This window comes from Colobus angolensis, unplaced genomic scaffold (assembly GCF_000951035.1).
Source record: "Colobus angolensis palliatus isolate OR3802 unplaced genomic scaffold, Cang.pa_1.0 Scaffold199, whole genome shotgun sequence".
NCBI lineage: Eukaryota > Metazoa > Chordata > Mammalia > Primates > Cercopithecidae > Colobus > Colobus angolensis.
The window spans coordinates 1,434,485-1,452,541 of record NW_012115143.1 but is presented as its reverse complement, the minus strand read 5'-3'; the positions used below and the strand labels follow the sequence as shown (position 1 = coordinate 1,452,541).

The 18,057-nt window shown below is 43.1% G+C and overlaps 2 protein-coding genes across 5 annotated transcripts in view; one reads left to right on the top strand and one right to left on the bottom strand.

Annotated features, from left to right (window-relative positions):
* Positions 1 to 13,099, top strand: part of TP53BP1 (tumor protein p53 binding protein 1) — a 111,605-nt gene extending 98,506 nt beyond the window's left edge. For 2 of the 4 annotated variants that reach the window (XM_011941144.1, XM_011941142.1), the window contains exons 22-28: positions 3,829 to 4,020; positions 4,440 to 4,655; positions 6,919 to 7,134; positions 10,555 to 10,649; positions 11,202 to 11,401; positions 12,223 to 12,368; positions 12,743 to 13,099. In XM_011941144.1, the coding sequence (XP_011796534.1) occupies positions 3,829 to 4,020; positions 4,440 to 4,655; positions 6,919 to 7,134; positions 10,555 to 10,649; positions 11,202 to 11,401; positions 12,223 to 12,368; positions 12,743 to 12,930 (1,253 nt within the window). In that variant the 3' untranslated portion in view covers positions 12,931 to 13,099. Of the gene's footprint in view, positions 1 to 3,828; positions 4,021 to 4,439; positions 4,656 to 6,918; positions 7,135 to 7,495; positions 7,592 to 10,554; positions 10,650 to 11,201; positions 11,402 to 12,222; positions 12,369 to 12,742 lie in introns of all 4 variants that reach the window. The other 2 variants (XM_011941141.1, XM_011941143.1) reach the window with 2 other exon arrangements.
* A 1,469-nt stretch (positions 13,100 to 14,568) lies between these two features.
* TUBGCP4 (tubulin, gamma complex associated protein 4) overlaps positions 14,569 to 18,057 on the bottom strand; it is a 35,127-nt gene continuing 31,638 nt past the window's right edge. The window contains exons 15-17 of the mRNA XM_011941206.1: positions 16,826 to 16,942; positions 16,072 to 16,211; positions 14,569 to 15,420 (exon numbers count right to left, since the gene is read on the bottom strand). Coding sequence (XP_011796596.1) covers positions 15,408 to 15,420; positions 16,072 to 16,211; positions 16,826 to 16,942 — 270 coding nt within the window. The 3' untranslated portion in view covers positions 14,569 to 15,407. The remainder of the gene's footprint in view (positions 15,421 to 16,071; positions 16,212 to 16,825; positions 16,943 to 18,057) is intronic.

Below are 18,057 nucleotides of genomic sequence, written 5' to 3'. Positions count from 1 at the left end.
TATGTTAGTAATTACCAAGACATTACTTGGTACTTTTCTGGGGTCTCTAAAGTCAGAAATTTCATTCCTACAAAATTGGTTACTCTTGCCACTGACTTTTCTGTTTGTTCATTTGTTTTTGAATAAACTTATTTTGGAATATTTTAGATGATTTACAGAAAATTTGCGAAGCACAGAGTACTGCTAGTAGAGTTCCCATATAACCCTCATCCAGCTTTCCCTATTGTTGACATTTGGTGTTAACATGGGACATTTGTCAAAACTAAAAATCCAACCTTGGTTTATTACTGTTAACAAAACTTTAGACTATATTTGGATTTCACTAGCTTTTCCATAATGTTCTTTTTCTCTTCAGCGTCCAACATTGCATTTAGTCATTGTATATCCTTTGGTCTGCTCTGCTTTGTGGCAATTTCTCAGTCTTTTGTTTTTCATGACCTTTTTGTTTTTCATGACAGTTTTGGGGAGTCCTGGTCAGATATTTTGTAGAATGTCCCTCAATTTGCGTTTGTCTCGTATTTTCTCATTAGACTGGAGTTCTGGGATATTTTAAAAAGAATGCCACATAGATGGCTGGGTCTGGTAGCTCGTGCCTGTAATTCCAGCACTTTGGGAGTCCAAAGCAGGGGGATCACTTGAGGCCAGGAGTTGGAGACCAGCCTGAAACATAGTGAGACCTGCCTGAAACATAGTGAGACCCTGTCTCTTAAAAAAAAAAAAAAAAAAGGGAACATAAATTAGCAGGGCATGGTGGCGCATGCTTGTAGTCCTAGCTACTCAGGGGGATGAGGCAGGTGGATTGCTTACGCTCAGGAGTTTGAGTCCGCAGTGAGCTATGATCATGACACTGCACTCCAGCCTGGGAAACAGAGTAAGACCCTGTCTCTAAAAACAAAAATGCCCCAGAAGTGAAATGCCCTTCTCATGTTATCAGGAACTGGGAACGTTTGTGATGATGATGATGTATCCACATGACAGACATCACCGATGATGTTAATCTTCATCACTGGTTAAAGTTGTATTTACCAGATTTCTCCACTTTTTTTGAGACAGTCTCACTCACTCTGTTGCCCAGGCTAGAGTGCAGTAGCGCAGTCTTGGCTCACTGCGACCTCTAGCTTCCGGGTACGAGTGATTCTCCTGCCTCAGTCTCCCGAGTAGCTAGGATTACAGGTGTGCCCCGCCACACCTGGCTAATTTTTGTATTTTTAGTAGAGACAGGGTTTTGCCATATTGGCCAGGCTGGTTTCGAACTCCTGAGCTCAGGTGATCTACCTGCCTTGGCCTCCCAAAGTGCTGGGCTTGCAAGGCGTGAGCCACCGCATCTGGCCTTCTCCACTTTAAAGTTAGTGTTTTTCCCTTTCCATACTGTCTTCTTTTTTAAAGCTTAACTACCTGCTTTGATTGGAGACCAGCAGGTGAGTATGGCTGATACATTGAGATATTTTTGCTTAGGGAGAAGTTTTTAGTGCTGTGTTTGTATGCCTGCACATCTACCACTTATTCTCTGGTTTGAAGAATGGTGCCTTTTTATTTTTGAAGTAGGTGATATTGGTGATAGTGAGAGGTTTATGCTTGTTGTTATTGCTTCATGTGCTAGTTCTTTGAATATATTGTCTCCTTTCTATAGAAATAATTTGAAGATACCTATTTGTGTTGAGTTTGTCATTTAAAAACATCTTTCTAAGGACTTTTTGAACACAGATTGGGATATAATGGGGAAAAATGGCTTTCTTTTTTTTTCTTTGAGACACAGTCTCACTCTGCCTCCTAGGCTGGAGTGCAGTGGCGTGATCTTGGCTCACCGCAACCTCTGCCTCCCGGGTTCAAGTGATTCTTGTGCCTCAGCCTCCCGAGTAGCTGGGATTACAGGCACCTACCACCACCTGGCGGTACGTAAAAGTAGCACCACCTGGCTACTTTTTTGTGTGTTTTTAGTAGAGATGGGGTTTTGCCACACTGGCCAGGCTGGTCTTGAACTCCCAACCTCAACTTAACTGCCTGCCTCAGCCTCCCAAAGTGCTGGGATTACAGACGTAAGCCACCATGCCCGGCCAAAAAATAGCTTTTTTTTTTTTTTTCAACAGAGCCTTGCTCTATCACCCAGGCTGGAGTGCAATGGCGTGATCTCGGCTCACTGCAACCTCTGCCTCTGGGGTACAAGTGATTCAGCCTCCCAAATAGCTGCGATTACAGGTGCCTGCCACAATACCTGGTTAATTTTGTATTTTTAGTAGAGAAGGGGTTTCATCATGTTGGTCAGGCTGGTCTTGAACTCCTGACCTCAAGCAATCCACCCGCCTCAGCCTCCCAAAGTGCTGGGATTATAGTAGTGAGCCACTGATCCTGGCCGGAAAAATGGCTTTTTATTGGAGTCCATCCAGGCTTCTCTTGTATTTGGAATTCTCTGAGTAATTGTTGTTTGCTCCTTTGTTCATTATTAAATGGGCCACTTCACCTTCTAGTTCTGGATAACATTGTTAGCTATATATGGGATCAGTTGGGAGTAGCACATGGATTGGGGTCTTTTACTGTGACTCATTGTATCAAATGCATTCCTTCTTTCAGGTGTAAAGCTACTCTGAGGGGTTCATATTTGGCCTTTTAAAGACAAAGTTCTGTAACAAGAGTGAACTGTGGCATCAAGGTGTGGGGATTCTGTGTCCCATTTCTTGAGGCTGTTTACTAATGTCAACACTAGACTGCTTCTAGTTCTAGTAACTCTTCATTAGTGTGAAGTATATTGTTGGCCTTGGGCTTCTTTGTGTTTTTGAGGGAGACTTTGTGACTTAGTCTGGGGCTAGAGATTTAAGCGAGGAGATGAACAAGTAAGGGAAAAGGGAGTGATTCCACAGGATAGAGAGAGAACCAAGGCTTGCTTTCTCTGCATTATTTTCCTTGGGTGGGGTAGGCTCTGGGTTTCTTTTAGCTCGTCATTCAAGCATAGGCATAGGCTAATGGGTGAGAAGAAATTGGACCTTTCTGTGTATAGGAATGAAAAAATATTCATAGTACTGCCTTGTTTTTGTTTATGTGTGTGGGGGTAGGGGTTTGTGTGTGTGTGTGTATCTATAGCTGTAGTATGTGTGTGTGTTGTAAATTGTTTATTCATTGATAGGAAGAAGTGTTCTTTTTCACAGGATTAGTAATGGGTCCTATCCAAGATCACACAGCTTGGTGGCAGCAGAATTAGGCCTAAGCTCAGGTCTCCTGAATTCTAGCTTAGTTTCCTTTTACATCCCACATTTTGCTCCTTAACATAAAGGCCTTATCGTCAGGTTTTGAATCAGTGCAGGAAAGTAGATAATAGAGAGGAAGATTAGGTAGGAGAGGCAGGATCTGTTTCTTCCTTTCTTTGTTATCTCTAATTTTGTTACACACACAGACAAAAAACACACACATGCTGTCTCTCTTAGAATGATGTCATTTTTCACCTACAGCTTAACTCAAGACTTGCCACTCAGCCTCCCAGGGAACCAAGAAGAAAAGGTTTAGAAGTTGTAATGGAATTTTTAGGAAACCACATGCCATTTCACTTCATGGAAATCATTTGAACCACTGGCAATCCATAATGGCTGTCTTTGGGAAGTTTTATTTGATAACTAAAGGATACCTTCTGTCAAGAAACTTTCCTGTCCTAATCCCAGCTACATATATCCTAAGTGTTACTGATTGGGATTGACAACTGGAATTTTGTTAAGTCTTAACTTCAGTCCACTGTTGGATCTCTAAATTCCCTAACTCAGGCCTGCTTTGCAGAGCCCTTGTGAGAGGGTGCTAAGGAGCCTAAGACAACAGCAAGCTTCTTTTATGCTTTCTGCCCCCCAGGAGTGGTGAAAGGACATAGGAAGGAGTCTGGGGAACTGTACTACAGCATTGAAAAAGAAGGCCAGAGAAAGTGGTATAAGCGAATGGCTGTCATCCTGTCCTTGGAGCAAGGAAACAGACTGAGAGAGCAGTATGGGCTTGGCCCCTATGAGGCAGTAACACCTCTCACAAAGGCAGCAGATATCAGCTTAGGTAAGACCTTTGCTTCCTGAACAGCTGCTTTTGGGCTTCTGTTCTGCTTACAGTGGGCGGGGGAGTTTCTGAACCTGTCAGGAATGTTTCCCTAACTTTTATTATTCCTGTATGTGGCTTATCAGATGGTGATGAGCTGTCATTTTCTAGAGCTACTGCCTTATCTGTTTTCTTCTTAGTACCGAACAGGAAGTCCTTAGGGTTTTTCTGGCCTCCTCAGTTCTATAGGGGACTAAACACATTTCAGTCATGGCAAAGACTAGATCAAAAAATATTATGGCCTTAAAAAGAAGCTTCTTGGCCTCGTGGGAAGTGGGGGAAGGAACACTGTGGTAGCTGAATCAGGGTCTGCCCAGCTTCTTGGAGTTCAGGACCTCATACCATAGAATTTGACCAACCTTTGGCTTATCCTGCCATAGACAATTTGGTGGAAGGGAAGCGGAAACGGCGCAGTAACGTCAGCTCCCCAGCCACCCCTACTGCCTCCAGTAGCAGCAGCACAACCCCTACCCGAAAGATCACAGAAAGTCCTCGTGCCTCCATGGGAGTTCTCTCAGGCAAAAGAAAACTTATCACTTCTGAAGAGGAACGGTCCCCTGCCAAGCGAGGTCGCAAGTCTGCCACCGTAAGACCTGGTAAGTGCTCCTTTTTGCCTCATTCTTCCTTCATACCATGGCAGAATGCAGGGCCAGCTGCTGGAAAAATGGAGCTTAGTATGTGGCAGTGGCCCTTCTGTCCTGTTATAAAGTTGGGGTCCTGCCCAAGCCCACAGGTGATATTCAGGGACAGCTCACTGTATCCCTCCTCCCCCATCCTCTGCAGACTCTAGTGCAGATAGATAGGAAGGCCAGAATTAGCCGAGTGTAGTGGTGGGTGCCTGTAATCCCAGCTACTGGGGAGGCTGAGGTAGGAGAATCGCTTGAACCCAGGAAGGTGGAGGTTTCAGTGAGCCAAAATTGCACCATTGCACTCCAGCCTGGACAACAAGAGTGAAACTCTGTCTCCAGAAAAAAAAAAAAAAAGACCAGGACTTGATCATAGCATTCTTTGACTACTATATGGGTTTTAGGAGGGAAAGGAGAAGTATTGAAATGTAAGCAGATTCAAAATAGGTGTAATTTCTTTTTGCCTGCACCACCATCTTCCTGGAAATTCTGCTCTCCTCTCTCTTGTGCTTGGGCCCTCTAGCTTTCTCAGACTTCCTATTGAAAGGTCATGGCTGGGCGTGGTGGCTCACGCCTGTAGTCCCAGCACTTTGGGAGGCCGAGGTTGGGGGGATCACTTGAGGTCAGGAGTTCAAGACTAGCCTGGCTAACATGGCAAAACCCTGTCTCTGCTAAAAATACAAAAAAATTTAGCCGGGCGTGGTGGCACATGCCTGTAATCCCAGCTACTCAGGAGGCTAAGGCAGTAGAATCACTTGAACCTGGGAGGCGGAGGTTGCAGTGGGCCGAGATCACGCCACAGCACTCCATCCTGGGTGACAGAGTGAGACTCCATCTCAAAAAAAAAAGGTCATATCTCAATGTGCTCTTTCTTCTTCCCATTATCCCCGAAACAACCACTTTCCAGTCCCTAGCATTCAATAATTAAGAAAGGAGTTCATTTCATCTGTTGTTCATTGAGTCCCTACTCTGACCCAGGCCCAGCTGCTACGGGTTCAGGAGATTACAGAGGTAAATCGGTCTATTCCCTTTTGGAACTTTCTCAGGCTAGCAAACTGATGAAACTCCATTGATTGTTACATTGTCCTGGCACCAGAGCTCCTTTAATTTCCTAAGTATTTGAATTGTGTCATCTCCTTGTCTACCCAACTGCTGCTGTGTTTCAGGGTATTTAAAAACAATAACAATAATCTTTATTGAATATTTACTGTATGAGGCATAGCGCTCAGTGCTTCACACATACTGCCTCACATATAACCCCTATGAAGTATAGGTGCTAGAATGAGTTTTCCAGTTGAAGACTCTGAGGCACAGAAAACAGAAAAGTTGGCTAACTTTCCCAAGATGACAAAGTCAGGATTCAAACTTTGTTGGTCTTCACTTCTAATTCCAGCCTCGTTTATATAACATCATATTGCCTCTGAGACTGTTTTCTTGCTCCTGGTTTTATTTTAGGGAGGCATGCATGACCTGTCTGTCATCTTAGCCTCCTAATGAACCTACGATTCAGCTTCTCCAGGTCAGGTATCTGTTTTTTTTCTGAAGGACTTATTGGGGCACTCTTGGCATGGGTGTTCTAGCTGGCTGGTTCACTTACTTACCCAGGTGTTGAAAACTAATTCAGTTGAGGCAGGCTATTTTGATGTGGCACCATCTATGTGTAAAAACACTTTATTACCAAGTATTTTCTGCACCATTCTGGTGAAGGTCAGTGATGGGGTGGGACGGTCTTTCTACAAGGGGCATTTCTTGGTAATAAAAAAGTGTTGGGTTTTTTTTTTTTTTCCAAAGGCTGCTTCAAAATATCTCTTACCCTGGGGGAAATCAGAGCACGGGACAGAGAAAGTGGGCTGAAGATTTCCAAACATTTTTCACTCTCAACTACTATTTCTTTGTATTAGAACCACCTCTTCCTTCAGATGACCTCAGAAGTATTTGGTGTGGCTATATGAAAACAAGACTTGGTTAATTTTCATTTATGAAAACACTGCATACATTATGACTGTAAAATTTAAATATGTAAATTTCTGTTTGTTGTGAATTTCATCCTAGGCTGTCGGTCATTTAGAAGGGTTGGCCATTGGAATGGTCTTTGGTTTCTGGCTCAGATAAGTTCATCAGGACATTGCCTACCCATCAGGTCATGCTTGGTGCTGGGGCCTTTTGGTGCCAAGGCTTTTGCCAAGGCAATGGTGTATATCCCCCTAGTAACTGTGCCCCCTGTCCTTCCCAGGTGCAGTGGGGGCAGGAGAGTTTGTGAGCCCCTGTGAGAGTGGAGACAACACCGGTGAACCCTCTGCCCTGGAAGAGCAGAGAGGGCCTTTGCCTCTGAACAAGACCTTGTTTCTGGGCTATGCATTCCTCCTTACCATGGCCACAACCAGTGACAAGTTGGCCAGCCGCTCCAAACTGCCAGACGGTCCTACAGGAAGCAGTGAGGAAGAGGAGGGTAAGGCCTTAGGAAGCCCTGGGCGCTCTGACATATAGGCACTTCTTTCTTTTCCTTATGAGCTGGTGGTCCCCCCGCTGTATGTAGAGGAGGCAAGGCAAGTAGCAGCTGGGATCTTGGTCATAGAAATTACTCTGTATCCTGCTTTTTAACAGTTTATAGACTGTTTTCACAAAATTCCTCTCAGTGAGTGGTTCCTGAAAACAATCCTGTGAGGCAGATGGGAGATAGATCTTACCTGTTTTATGGATGAGGAAACAAGTTTGGAGAGGTTAAAGGTTAAATAACTTTTTGGTTTTTTTTGTTTTTCTTTTGGTCCACAATGACGACAAACTTGGGACTAGAGCTCTTGTCATTTTAGCCTACTGCAGCCATCCAAGTCAATTGGGTCTCAATGCCCTGCCATTTTCCCCATTTGTGTTCTATGGGCATCTGCTAGAGCAAACCCACGTGGAGGGTAAGGTTCATTCTCCTGAGGTCTAAGACTGGGACTTTGGGGTGCCCGGTTCCTCAGGGTGATTGCAAAGAAACAGCTTCTAGGCCTTTTCAACTCTTGTACCTGTCTTTAACCTTAAATTAAATCTGTACATTGCATTTATTTCTGTGTTGTCTGTTTTTGAGTGAAGACTGCAGTGGGGAGAAGTCTGAAAAACGTGTGATCTAGGAGAGGGAATGAGCAGATATAAATGTATACACTATAAATAAGTGACTGACAGTAGTATCTAAATGTGTCTGTCAAGGCTAAAGGTCCAGATGGAATGATGTTATACAAGTTAGAGTTCTGACTAATGTTGTCTTGCAAGAGGGAATTGAATTAGGCAACAAGGTTATCATAAAATAGCACCGCTGGAGATCTGTGAGGGTTGGCATTTCAGGTACGCGGATGACTCTTTCCTAGTTAACCAAAACGATATCTCACCGACTGCAGCCATGTGTAGATATGTACAAGGACATGGAAAGGATGATCAGGGAGTTGCAGTTCAGGTGTATGCTATTAGGAAGGTGCACAGAGAGTTGCTGAGTAGACAGGCTCTGGTGTGGGAGAGTTGGGCTGTGGGAGTGAGTAGATGCGGCGTGGTGGGATTTCAAGGTTAAGTGTGTGCAACACCTAGCTCGTCAAACTATCAGATAGGCACAGTGGGAATAAGGTATTTGAAGAGTTTCCTGGACAGGACTAATTAGGAGTCTTTTGAGGATTCTGCATAGAGGCATGTCATGGCATTAAAACAGTGGTCATGGTCATGGCTTGTTTTTTTTTCCCCCCTTATACAATATTGCTGGACTTGAAACCAGGACTTCACAGGGCAGCTCTATAGATGTTTTGTTTGTTGCTTGGTTCAGCGTAGTCAAGAAAGCTGACTGGTATGAGATGCAGGTTGTCCAGTTTCATTAAAATGTGTGTGCCTATGTGAGATGTAATAAACTCTACTCATAAAAATAAAATGAAGCATTTGGACAGTGTTTTTGAAGGGATCACCAGGTTTCTGATAGAAAGTGTGGTTATGGTGAATGTGTCTTTATGTTGGCGCCCAACAGTACCAGAATCCTTGATATTTTCAGTGTATGAGAATGCTTAGGGGTTTCTCAATCTCAAGAAGGAGGAAGACGTCTAATACTAAAACAATTCTCTGCAGAATTATAGTTTTTAAGAAACTGGTAGGTGTTACAGATAAATGGGAATTTTTAGACACCACCTTATAACAGGAGCTCAGTAAAATATTTAAATCTATCTTAGGAGATGTATTTATTAATGAGTTTGGTACCTAATCTTGTTGGATGGCACACCATCAGAGATCCTTCAGACACAGGGATTGACCCTGGAGTTGGGTTTATTTAGTACCTTCATACTTGATTTAAATGGCAGAATTAACAATCTATTCATTTTAGCATCTGGCTGGGCAGGGCACTCATACCTCAAAAATGAAGAAACTGGAACCCAGACTACTCGAGAAAAATTAGAGAAACACACTGCCTAGACAGGGTAATACTTCATTAGACAAATGCAAGGAAATATAATTAAGGATTAAAATTTAAATAGACCAGTCCTGGATTAAGCAGACATAAAGTAGAAGTCTTGAGAAAAATGCAGGACTGTGAGGGGTGCCAGCAGTGACTCAGCAGTAGAATCTTGGTGCGAAGATTGTGACGTGCTATATTGAGACAAAGCTGAGAAACAGCTCTGCTATATTCTGAGTTTCTTATAACCATGTAGAGTTTCTGTTTTGGGATTTCTGTTTGAGAAGAATGTGGAGAATGCTGAATCAAAAGAGCAATAAAAGTGAGTAGGTTGGCTAGTCAGAACTAAGTGGAGATGGAGACCCCTGACATGGGGCCTCAGCACTGCCTGGGCTGCTCCAGCAGGCAGCGAGGGCACTGAAGGGGAGCCGTCTCCACAAGGGATCTGCTGTAGGTTTTACCACTGGGTGTGAAGGGGAAGGGGAGTGGTACTGGCATTGAACCTTACGCATTGGATTGGGTTGGGTTTTAAAATTTGTGATAAAAATTTCAGTTAATTAGAACTTAATTTCCCAAAACTCCTAATTAACTAAAATCTCTGATGTCTTGCTTTTCTTTTCTTTTTTTTTAATCTGTTATTTATATATGAGAGGAGCAGATGACAAGAAAACAAGCTCAAATTAGATATTTGGTCAAAAGAAGCAATTTCGAATTGCCTAGGGTCATTCATTACAGCTTCAGCCTCATCTCTCATATCTTCTACTTCACCCTCAAGGCCATAGAGCAGTCATTGGTGTTCAGTGTCCTGAGGTACTTCAAGATCATCAGAGGTAGATAGTTTTCAATAAAAAGGTTGAAACGGGATTTTCTAACCTTCACTTAATGTGTTAAAATTTTAAAACCATATTTCATTGAGCATTCTGGTTTATCAAAGTTTTAGTGTACAAGGGGGTAAAAAGGCTGATGCAGTGGGAATATGAAGGGTTTATTATAAACCCTTCACATATAAATTATAAAGTGTTCATCAGCTATTCATCTCCACAGAAGGTAGAACTAGAGGAAATGGGGTTTAGTTTTCAACAGGAAAGATTTAGGATAGACACAAAGGGAACTTCCTGATGGTAAGTAAGGGTTATTCAAGTTGGAATATGTCACTGTGGGAAATGGTTGTGCGCCCATCCCTGTGAACAGTCCGGTGCAGGAACCTTTGATGTTTTTAGGTCTAGGACCCACCTCCAGTCCTCATCTTCCCAGTTCCTCCTGCTCTTGTCCCTTCTTTTGACAGCATTTTAAAGGCCTCAAGACAGATCTCTTTCTGCCCATGGGGAAGCCCTTGGCCTGTCTTTGGGGACACACTGCTGTGGATAGATAGCTGGGGAGTGAAAAAGGGGGCAGTAAGAAGCAGGCATAAGGTAGCAAATAAGAAAACCACTCAGTAATTATTATCTTTTTTTTTTAATGTAGAATTTTTAGAAATTCCTCCTTTCAACAAGCAGTATACAGAATCCCAGCTTCGAGCAGGGGCTGGCTATATCCTTGAAGATTTCAATGAAGCCCAGGTGAGGAGTTTCTTTGTGTAACCTAATATAGTGGCAATGAGAAGAGCCAACTTGCTGTGTGAGAAGAGGCCTGAGAGGGGTTGGGGAACCTGGATAAAGTAGCCAGAGATTTTAGGAACTGAGAAACTGCCAAAATGTCATTGCATGAAATATAATTTTTGTTGTGTATAGGGAAGAGAAGTTAGGACCTTGGGTTAGTTAATGGCTCTGGTTCTGTTGCTGGGACAAAAGAAGATTGATATTTATGTTTAGTAGTAGAAACCCCTATTAGGGTTGCTGATTCTTAGCCTAAAAGGCTGAGTTCATAGGTCTTGTTTGTCCCTTGAGGATTTAGGTCCTCAGAATGCTGCAGGTGAGGCAGAGAGAACATCTATGGAAATCGTTTGGGCCTTTCAGTGAGAAGAGTGGCCTTGGGCAGAAGGATAGACTAAATCACACATTGGGTAGTAGTTGGGAGTCTTCAGATCTGCTCTTCATGGCTCACTATGGCTGCTGCTTAGGAGCTTTCCACAGAAGTCACCAAACCCATTGGCTCTGCTTCTTTTCTTCCAGTGTAACACAGCTTACCAGTGTCTTCTGATTGCGGATCAGCACTGTCGAACCCGGAAGTACTTCCTGTGCCTTGCCAGTGGGATTCCTTGTGTGTCTCATGTCTGGGTCCATGATAGTTGCCATGCCAACCAGCTCCAGAACTATCGTAATTATCTGTTGCCAGCTGGGTACAGCCTTGAGGAGCAAAGAATTCTGGACTGGTAAGTATTTGAAAGCCCATCCAGAATTGTATAGACAGGAAGACAGCAAGCTTTGGAGGGAAGAGAATCTAGGTGAGAGAGTAAAGCTTTCTAGAAATTGGAATGTCGGTAGGATAAATTTAAGTGGGTTTGAAATGACTTCAGGAGTTTAGTTTATTTCCATAGGTTACATTGGCTAGAAACCTTTTGAAAATGTGTGAAGATTTGTATATAGGGTCAATATTCTCAACCTGTAAAGTTAGAGAACTAAGTTTTAAGCAAACATTAAAAATATATAGGCTCAGGAGCGTGATTTAGATTATTCTCAGCCCCAGAACAAACATGGAAATCAGAAAGCCAGGATTGCAAGGAATACAGGTCATTCACTGCAAGAAGGAAGAGAAGGGGGACCCTAATACAGGGCTTAGCTTTTTGAGGTGAAGTCTTGCTCTGTCACCTAGGCTGGGGTACAGTGGCACAATGATGACTTACTGCAGGCTCAACCTCCCAGGCTGAAGCGATCCTCCTACCTCAGCCTCCCAAGCTGCTGGGACTACAGGCACTCGCCACCATACCCAGCTAATTTGTTATTTTTTGTAGAGATGGGGTCTCGCCATATTGCCCAGGCTGCTATCGAACTTCCGGGCCCAAGAGATCCAACCACCACAGCTTTCCAAAGTGCTGGGATTACAGGCTTGAAACACTATGCCTGATGGGGCACTTAGTTTTGAAAGCATTCAGATGTACATGAGTCCCTTTGCAGAAAGGCAGTTTGTTGGATATTACTTGTCATGCTGAGGTCCTTTCCATTACATAGGGCTATCTCTCTGCCTCCTTCCTAGGCAACCCCGTGAAAATCCTTTCCAGAATCTGAAGGTACTCTTGGTATCAGACCAACAGCAGAACTTCCTGGAGCTCTGGTCTGAGATCCTCATGACTGGAGGGGCAGCCTCTGTGAAGCAGCACCATTCAAGTGCCCATAACAAAGGTAACTGAGTGTGTGTGTGTGTGTGTGTATCTTTGTTCGAGAGATTTCCTTAGACCTCTAGGTGTCAGGCCTTGTGGTCCAAGGCTCAGGCCTAATAGGTTGACCGTATCCATGTTTCTTAGAGAAGACAAGTACCACCTTCAAGGGGTGAGTCAACATAAATGAAGCACTGGGCATATATTTGTTAAATATTTCTACAAGGTCAGCACATAGTGATTATACCTCTACTTTTGGTCATGATCAGCAGTGTGCTTGACATAATAGGGCTTTGGTTTGTGCAGAGTGGGATGTATTGGTTAGAATCAAATCTCTCTTTGTAATGGAGGGCTAAATTGAGTGTACTTTCCTTCTTCACTTTCCCTTGCTCCTTGTAGATATTGCTTTAGGGGTATTTGATGTGGTGGTGACGGACCCTTCTTGCCCAGCCTCGGTGCTGAAGTGTGCTGAAGCATTGCAGCTGCCTGTCGTGTCACAAGAATGGGTGATCCAGTGCCTCATTGTTGGGGAGAGAATTGGATTCAAGCAGCATCCAAAATATAAACACGATTATGCTTCTCACTAAAGATACTTGGTCTTACTGGTTTTATTCCCTGCTATTGTGGAGATTGTGTTTTAACCAGGTTTTAAATGTGTCTTGTGTGTAACTGGATTCCTTGCATGGATCTTGTATATAGTTTTATTTGCTGAACTTTTATGATAAAATAAATGTTGAATCTCTTTGGTTGTAGTAACTGGGATTTCTTCATCTGTTTCTTTGAGCTTAATCTCAGAACAAATGACAAGACAAACATAGTACTCTCTCGAGGTTTTCAATAGGCTTATTCACTTTAGGAGGACAGCTAGCCAAGGAAATTGCAAAGTTAAGAGTGTACTTTATTCTGTGGCATCATTCCCAAAAGGTTATTCCAGGGTGTCTAAAATGCTATGCTTGCAAAAACTCAGTTTAAAGTAGGTGAAGGCCCAGATTAACAGTTGTGCCAAAAGTTGAGCAGAATTGGGCACAGGTCTGTTTCCTGACAGTTGAAGAAAGACCTCATCCTCTCTCTCTCTTTAGAGCTGAGATCGCTAACAGCTGACCTGTGGGTATTCCCCCACTTAAGAGCTAAAGGGAGAACGAAAGGACCAACTGCCATGAAGGGACAGTGACCATAAGCTTGATGGAATGACCTTCCGGAAGATAAACATGAGAAGCACAAGTGAGAACACTTGGAAATGTTATAAGTTCTAGTCAAAGACCCAATATTATTATTATTGTCACAATGGCTGGAAGCTCTTCCTTCCCTTCCTCTGGCATCACTGATCCCTGTTCATGGCTTCTCATTCTCTAAAGCAGGGATCAACAAATTTTTTTCTGTAAAGGGCCAAAGAGTAAATATTTCAGGCTTTGTGGGCCATTTGATCCATCACAACTACTCACCTTTGCTGTGAGGGCATGAAAGCAACCATAGACAATGGGTAAACAAATGGGCATGGCTGTGTTTCAGTAAAACTGTATTTACAAAAACAGGCAGCAGGCCATAGTTTGCCAGCTCCTGCTCTAGAGATAGCAGTGGAAAGGGTGATCTTTAGTTGATAATAGAAGGGAATAAGGTTGTCAGAACTTCCCTGTGTGTAGATGTAGTGATGAAGACCAGATTCAGTGACTTTATAAACTGATGCCAGAACACTGCATTCTTTTTCAATTTGGAGGGCGTTGTTCAATGAATATTTGTTTTTACTCACACTGATATGAATATGGATTACCAGTGATGGCTGGGCCATATTAAGATAACTTCAACCCCTATGGCTTAAGATGGGTAATTGGGCCTGCAGTCTTCACTATTTAAAAATCTAACAACTTGATCTCAATTTTTTCTTTTTTTTTTTTTTTGTTTTTTTTTTTTGAGACGTAGTCTCGTTTTGTCGCCCAGGCTGGAGTGCAGTGGCGCGATCTCGGCTCACTGCAAGCTCCGCCTCCCGGGTTTATGCCATTCTCCTGCTTCAGCCTCCCGTGTAGCTGGGACTACAGGCGCCGGCCACGGCACCCGGCTAATTTTTTGTATTTTTAGTAGAGACAGGGTTTCACCGTGTTAGCCAGGATAGTCTCGATCTCCTGACCTCGTGATCCGCCTGTCTCGGCCTCCCAAAGTGCTGGGATTACAGGCGTGAGCCACCGCGCCCGGCTCAATTTTTTCTTAAAGACCTTTTTATTGGAGAATACTTTTTTTTGAGACGGAATTTCGCTGTTGTTGCCCAGGTTGGAGTGCAACTGCACGATCTCAGCTCACTGCAACCTCTACCTCCCAGGTTCAAGTGATTCTCCTGTCTCAGCCTCCTGAGTAGCTGAGATTATAGGCACATGCTGCCACACCTGGCTAACTTTTGTATTTTTAGTAGGGTCGGGGTTTCATCATATTGGTCAGGCTGGTCTCGAACTCCTGACTTCAGGTGATCCACCCGCCTTGGCCTCCCAAAGTGCTGGGATTACAGGCGTGAGCCACTGTGCCTGGCCTAAGAAATACTTTAAATATATTTTCATTAGCTAGAATTGCCCAATCTGTGTAGGTATAAACTACTTGGTATAGGGAGAGAGAAAGCCTATCCTACCTGTTGCTTTCTTACTTGATGGTAACATCCAGCAGTTAGCTTATTTATAAACATAATTACTTTTTCACATATGAACCATAAAATACTTAACTTTCTGCTCTATATTGTTTGTTTACTGCTGTATCTCCCACAGCTTGAACAGTACCAAGGCATGTACAGTAGGTGCTCAATAAATGACTATTGAAAAAACGAACATAACCAACAAATGTTCTCAATGTAAAGGATCAGAGATGCCACATGTTCTCCTTGATGGGACAGGCCTTTCCACATGGGAATGATGGGAAGGATTTGTACTCCTGGATGTTCAGTAACTGCTTCCAGGAGAAAAGGTAGAGTCCTATCACTAGGCCACAGATACTTATTTGTGTTTGGCTAGAATGGGATGTTTGTTTTGAATCTTCTGTTACAAACTTGGGAACGTGGCTGTTATTTCAGTTTATGAGCCATAACTTTTCACATCCCGAAACTACAAAAGAGAAAAAGAGCCTTATTAAGTATCATGCTTTCCCAAGACTGCCTTCAAAGAAATATGAATCAGGACAACCTGTGGTCTAAATAATGTCATCTTAAAACAAGAGTTTCTTTTGACTCTTCTGCTAAAATAGCTTAGAAAAAAATCTACTTGCAGACATTTTAGAGAGAGAAAGGACAGTAAAGTGATTTTCTGAATGGGAATGACAGACCTCTGGGAAGCCAGCTACCACTGAATCTCACTTAAAGTTTAGAGTTAGAAGGGGTGGTCCCCTCCTTTCACCGGTGTGGAAGCTAGGGACCAGCAAGGCGGGGTGCCCACGGCTGCACAGCTAGTTCATATCAGAATTGGGAATAGAAGGCACACTGCCTCCCAGCATAGCAATACATAACCTAGCAAAGGACTTAACACCTGTCTCACTGTCAGGTTTTTTTAGTATTTTATGATGATGATGACTTCTACTAGAAAATAATATTCATTAAAATTATTAAAGATGGTCACACCTCTATCTCTAAGCCTTGTTTATATAAAATGAGGGTATTTGAACTATATGATGGCTAAAGTCTTCTTCCAGCGCTAGAATTCTGCAACTCATTAAAAAGTCACCCAAAAAAGTCTACTGAGTTACCCAAGGGTTGCTCCTACCTGCCCAGAGTTCCACCAGCCTGGGTATAGTATTTGTTATAATCTAGTCGTAGCAGTAGTTGAGCCAAATCTGAGTTGATCTGATGATTCCGAACACTGGAGAGAATCTTGAATAGGAGTGAAGACTGGCGGCTAAAGCCCTGCAGAGAGAAGGACTCAGCTGTCATTCCACTTCAGCTCACCAACTCTCCATATGGAGGATGGGGGCGGAGGGAGGAGTTTCTTGGAAAAGCCTTGCTCAAAATTCTACAGAACCACCTGGCCTTCCCACATTCCTATTTCTCTTAGTTCTTAAAATGACTTGTACCAAATCCATACATGCATGACTTCCTATGAAAGTACTCTTTCATCAGTAGGAATTTAGTAGCTGGTTTCCAGTTAATGTATTTTGTCAAGTACTGGGGTTGGGGAGAACCCGTTTTGATTACAAGCAGATAATTATCTCAGTGAGATAGGGGTTAGTTCAAGGAAGTAAGGAGGGGTAGGATGTGAGGAAGTTAGAACAAAGCCAATGCTTATTTGATGGGCTGAATAAACTATTCAGGACTGAACTATTTTTGAGCACTGTGAGGTGGCACAGTAATTACCTGCTTCAAAATCAACTGATACCAACATTTTTATCTTTATATCTTACTTCTGTACGTGTGTGTATTGAGGAAATGCTTTACTGACTCAGAGGAAAGATCATGAATTCTCCATTGACAAAACCACCTCTGTCCTTTCGGCAAGGCTGCATACTTCCAGGCAGACGCACCTTCACGAGAATGCTCAGCTGGGCGGCTCCACGCTCATCCAGTGGGCCTAGGTTCTGACTGACCAGCGAACAAAAACTGTGACAGAGATCTAGGATTTCATTCAGGCAGTGAAACACCTACCCAGGAAACAGAGTTGGCATTAGGAAAAGAAGGAAGGTACGTCCATGAAATTAAAGATTTGGGAGAACAGTCTAATTAACAGCTGACCTCCCAAATCTGAGAGGATAGACACTGTCACTTGCAAGGCCTGCCAGCCCCTCAGACATACAATATGTGTAAAACAAACGCATCCTTTCCTGCGTAAGCGAGTATTACTCTCTTAGCCTTGCACCAAACCTCCACTCTAGCCACATTTAACTCTTCATTTCTTAGACCCGCAAAGTGTGTTCCTGCCTCTGAGCTGTGAGTGTTCCCTTTGCCTGGGATGCTCTTCTTTTTAATACCAGTTCAAGTCCCACTCTCTCAGTGAAGCACTCCCTTCCCCACTGTAGCCTTTAGTGAACCCCGTTTCTTCTTTATTATCTGTACTGTTGTCCACTTGGCAATTGTTCAGGCCTCTGTGTTGTTAATGATTTCTGTATGTATCTATATGTCTTGTTTTTCCAACTAGATTGTGAGCTCCTTAAGGGCAGAGCCATGAATTATACCTCTTTGTATCCCCAGTGCCTTGCATACAGTAAGCACTCAATAAATATTTAATGATGACGACCTGCTCTGATACTCGGCTTTTCCCTCTGGATACATCTATGCCACGTAAGGACAGTATCGACCCATCACTGTAGTTCTTGGTTATTTTCAACCAGCCCTCTGAAGTGGCATCTATTATATATCTTACTCTTCCTGGTACAGCAGAAATAGCCCTAAACACCAGAACATTTTTAAAAAGTCTGTAACAGCTGTGCTGTAGCACACTGAGGAATAACAAACAGCTCATGTCAGAGAGGAGGCATGACCGTTCCATTAGAAACTACCAGAGATCATTTCAATCTTCCTGTTCTTTATCCTGGAATTGGAACTAGCTTGTGAGCTTTAAAAAAAATTGGTAGCTGGGTCCCACTGTTTTAGGGATTCTAATTTAAGTGCTCTGTCATCTGGATTTTTTTAAAGGGTCCCGATGATTCCAGTGTGCAGCCAAAGTTGAGAATGACTGCCACGAAGAAGACATATATGTATTTACAGAAACACACACGTCGAGAGAGAAACACTACTCTAGTTGTCTATGAAAACTTTC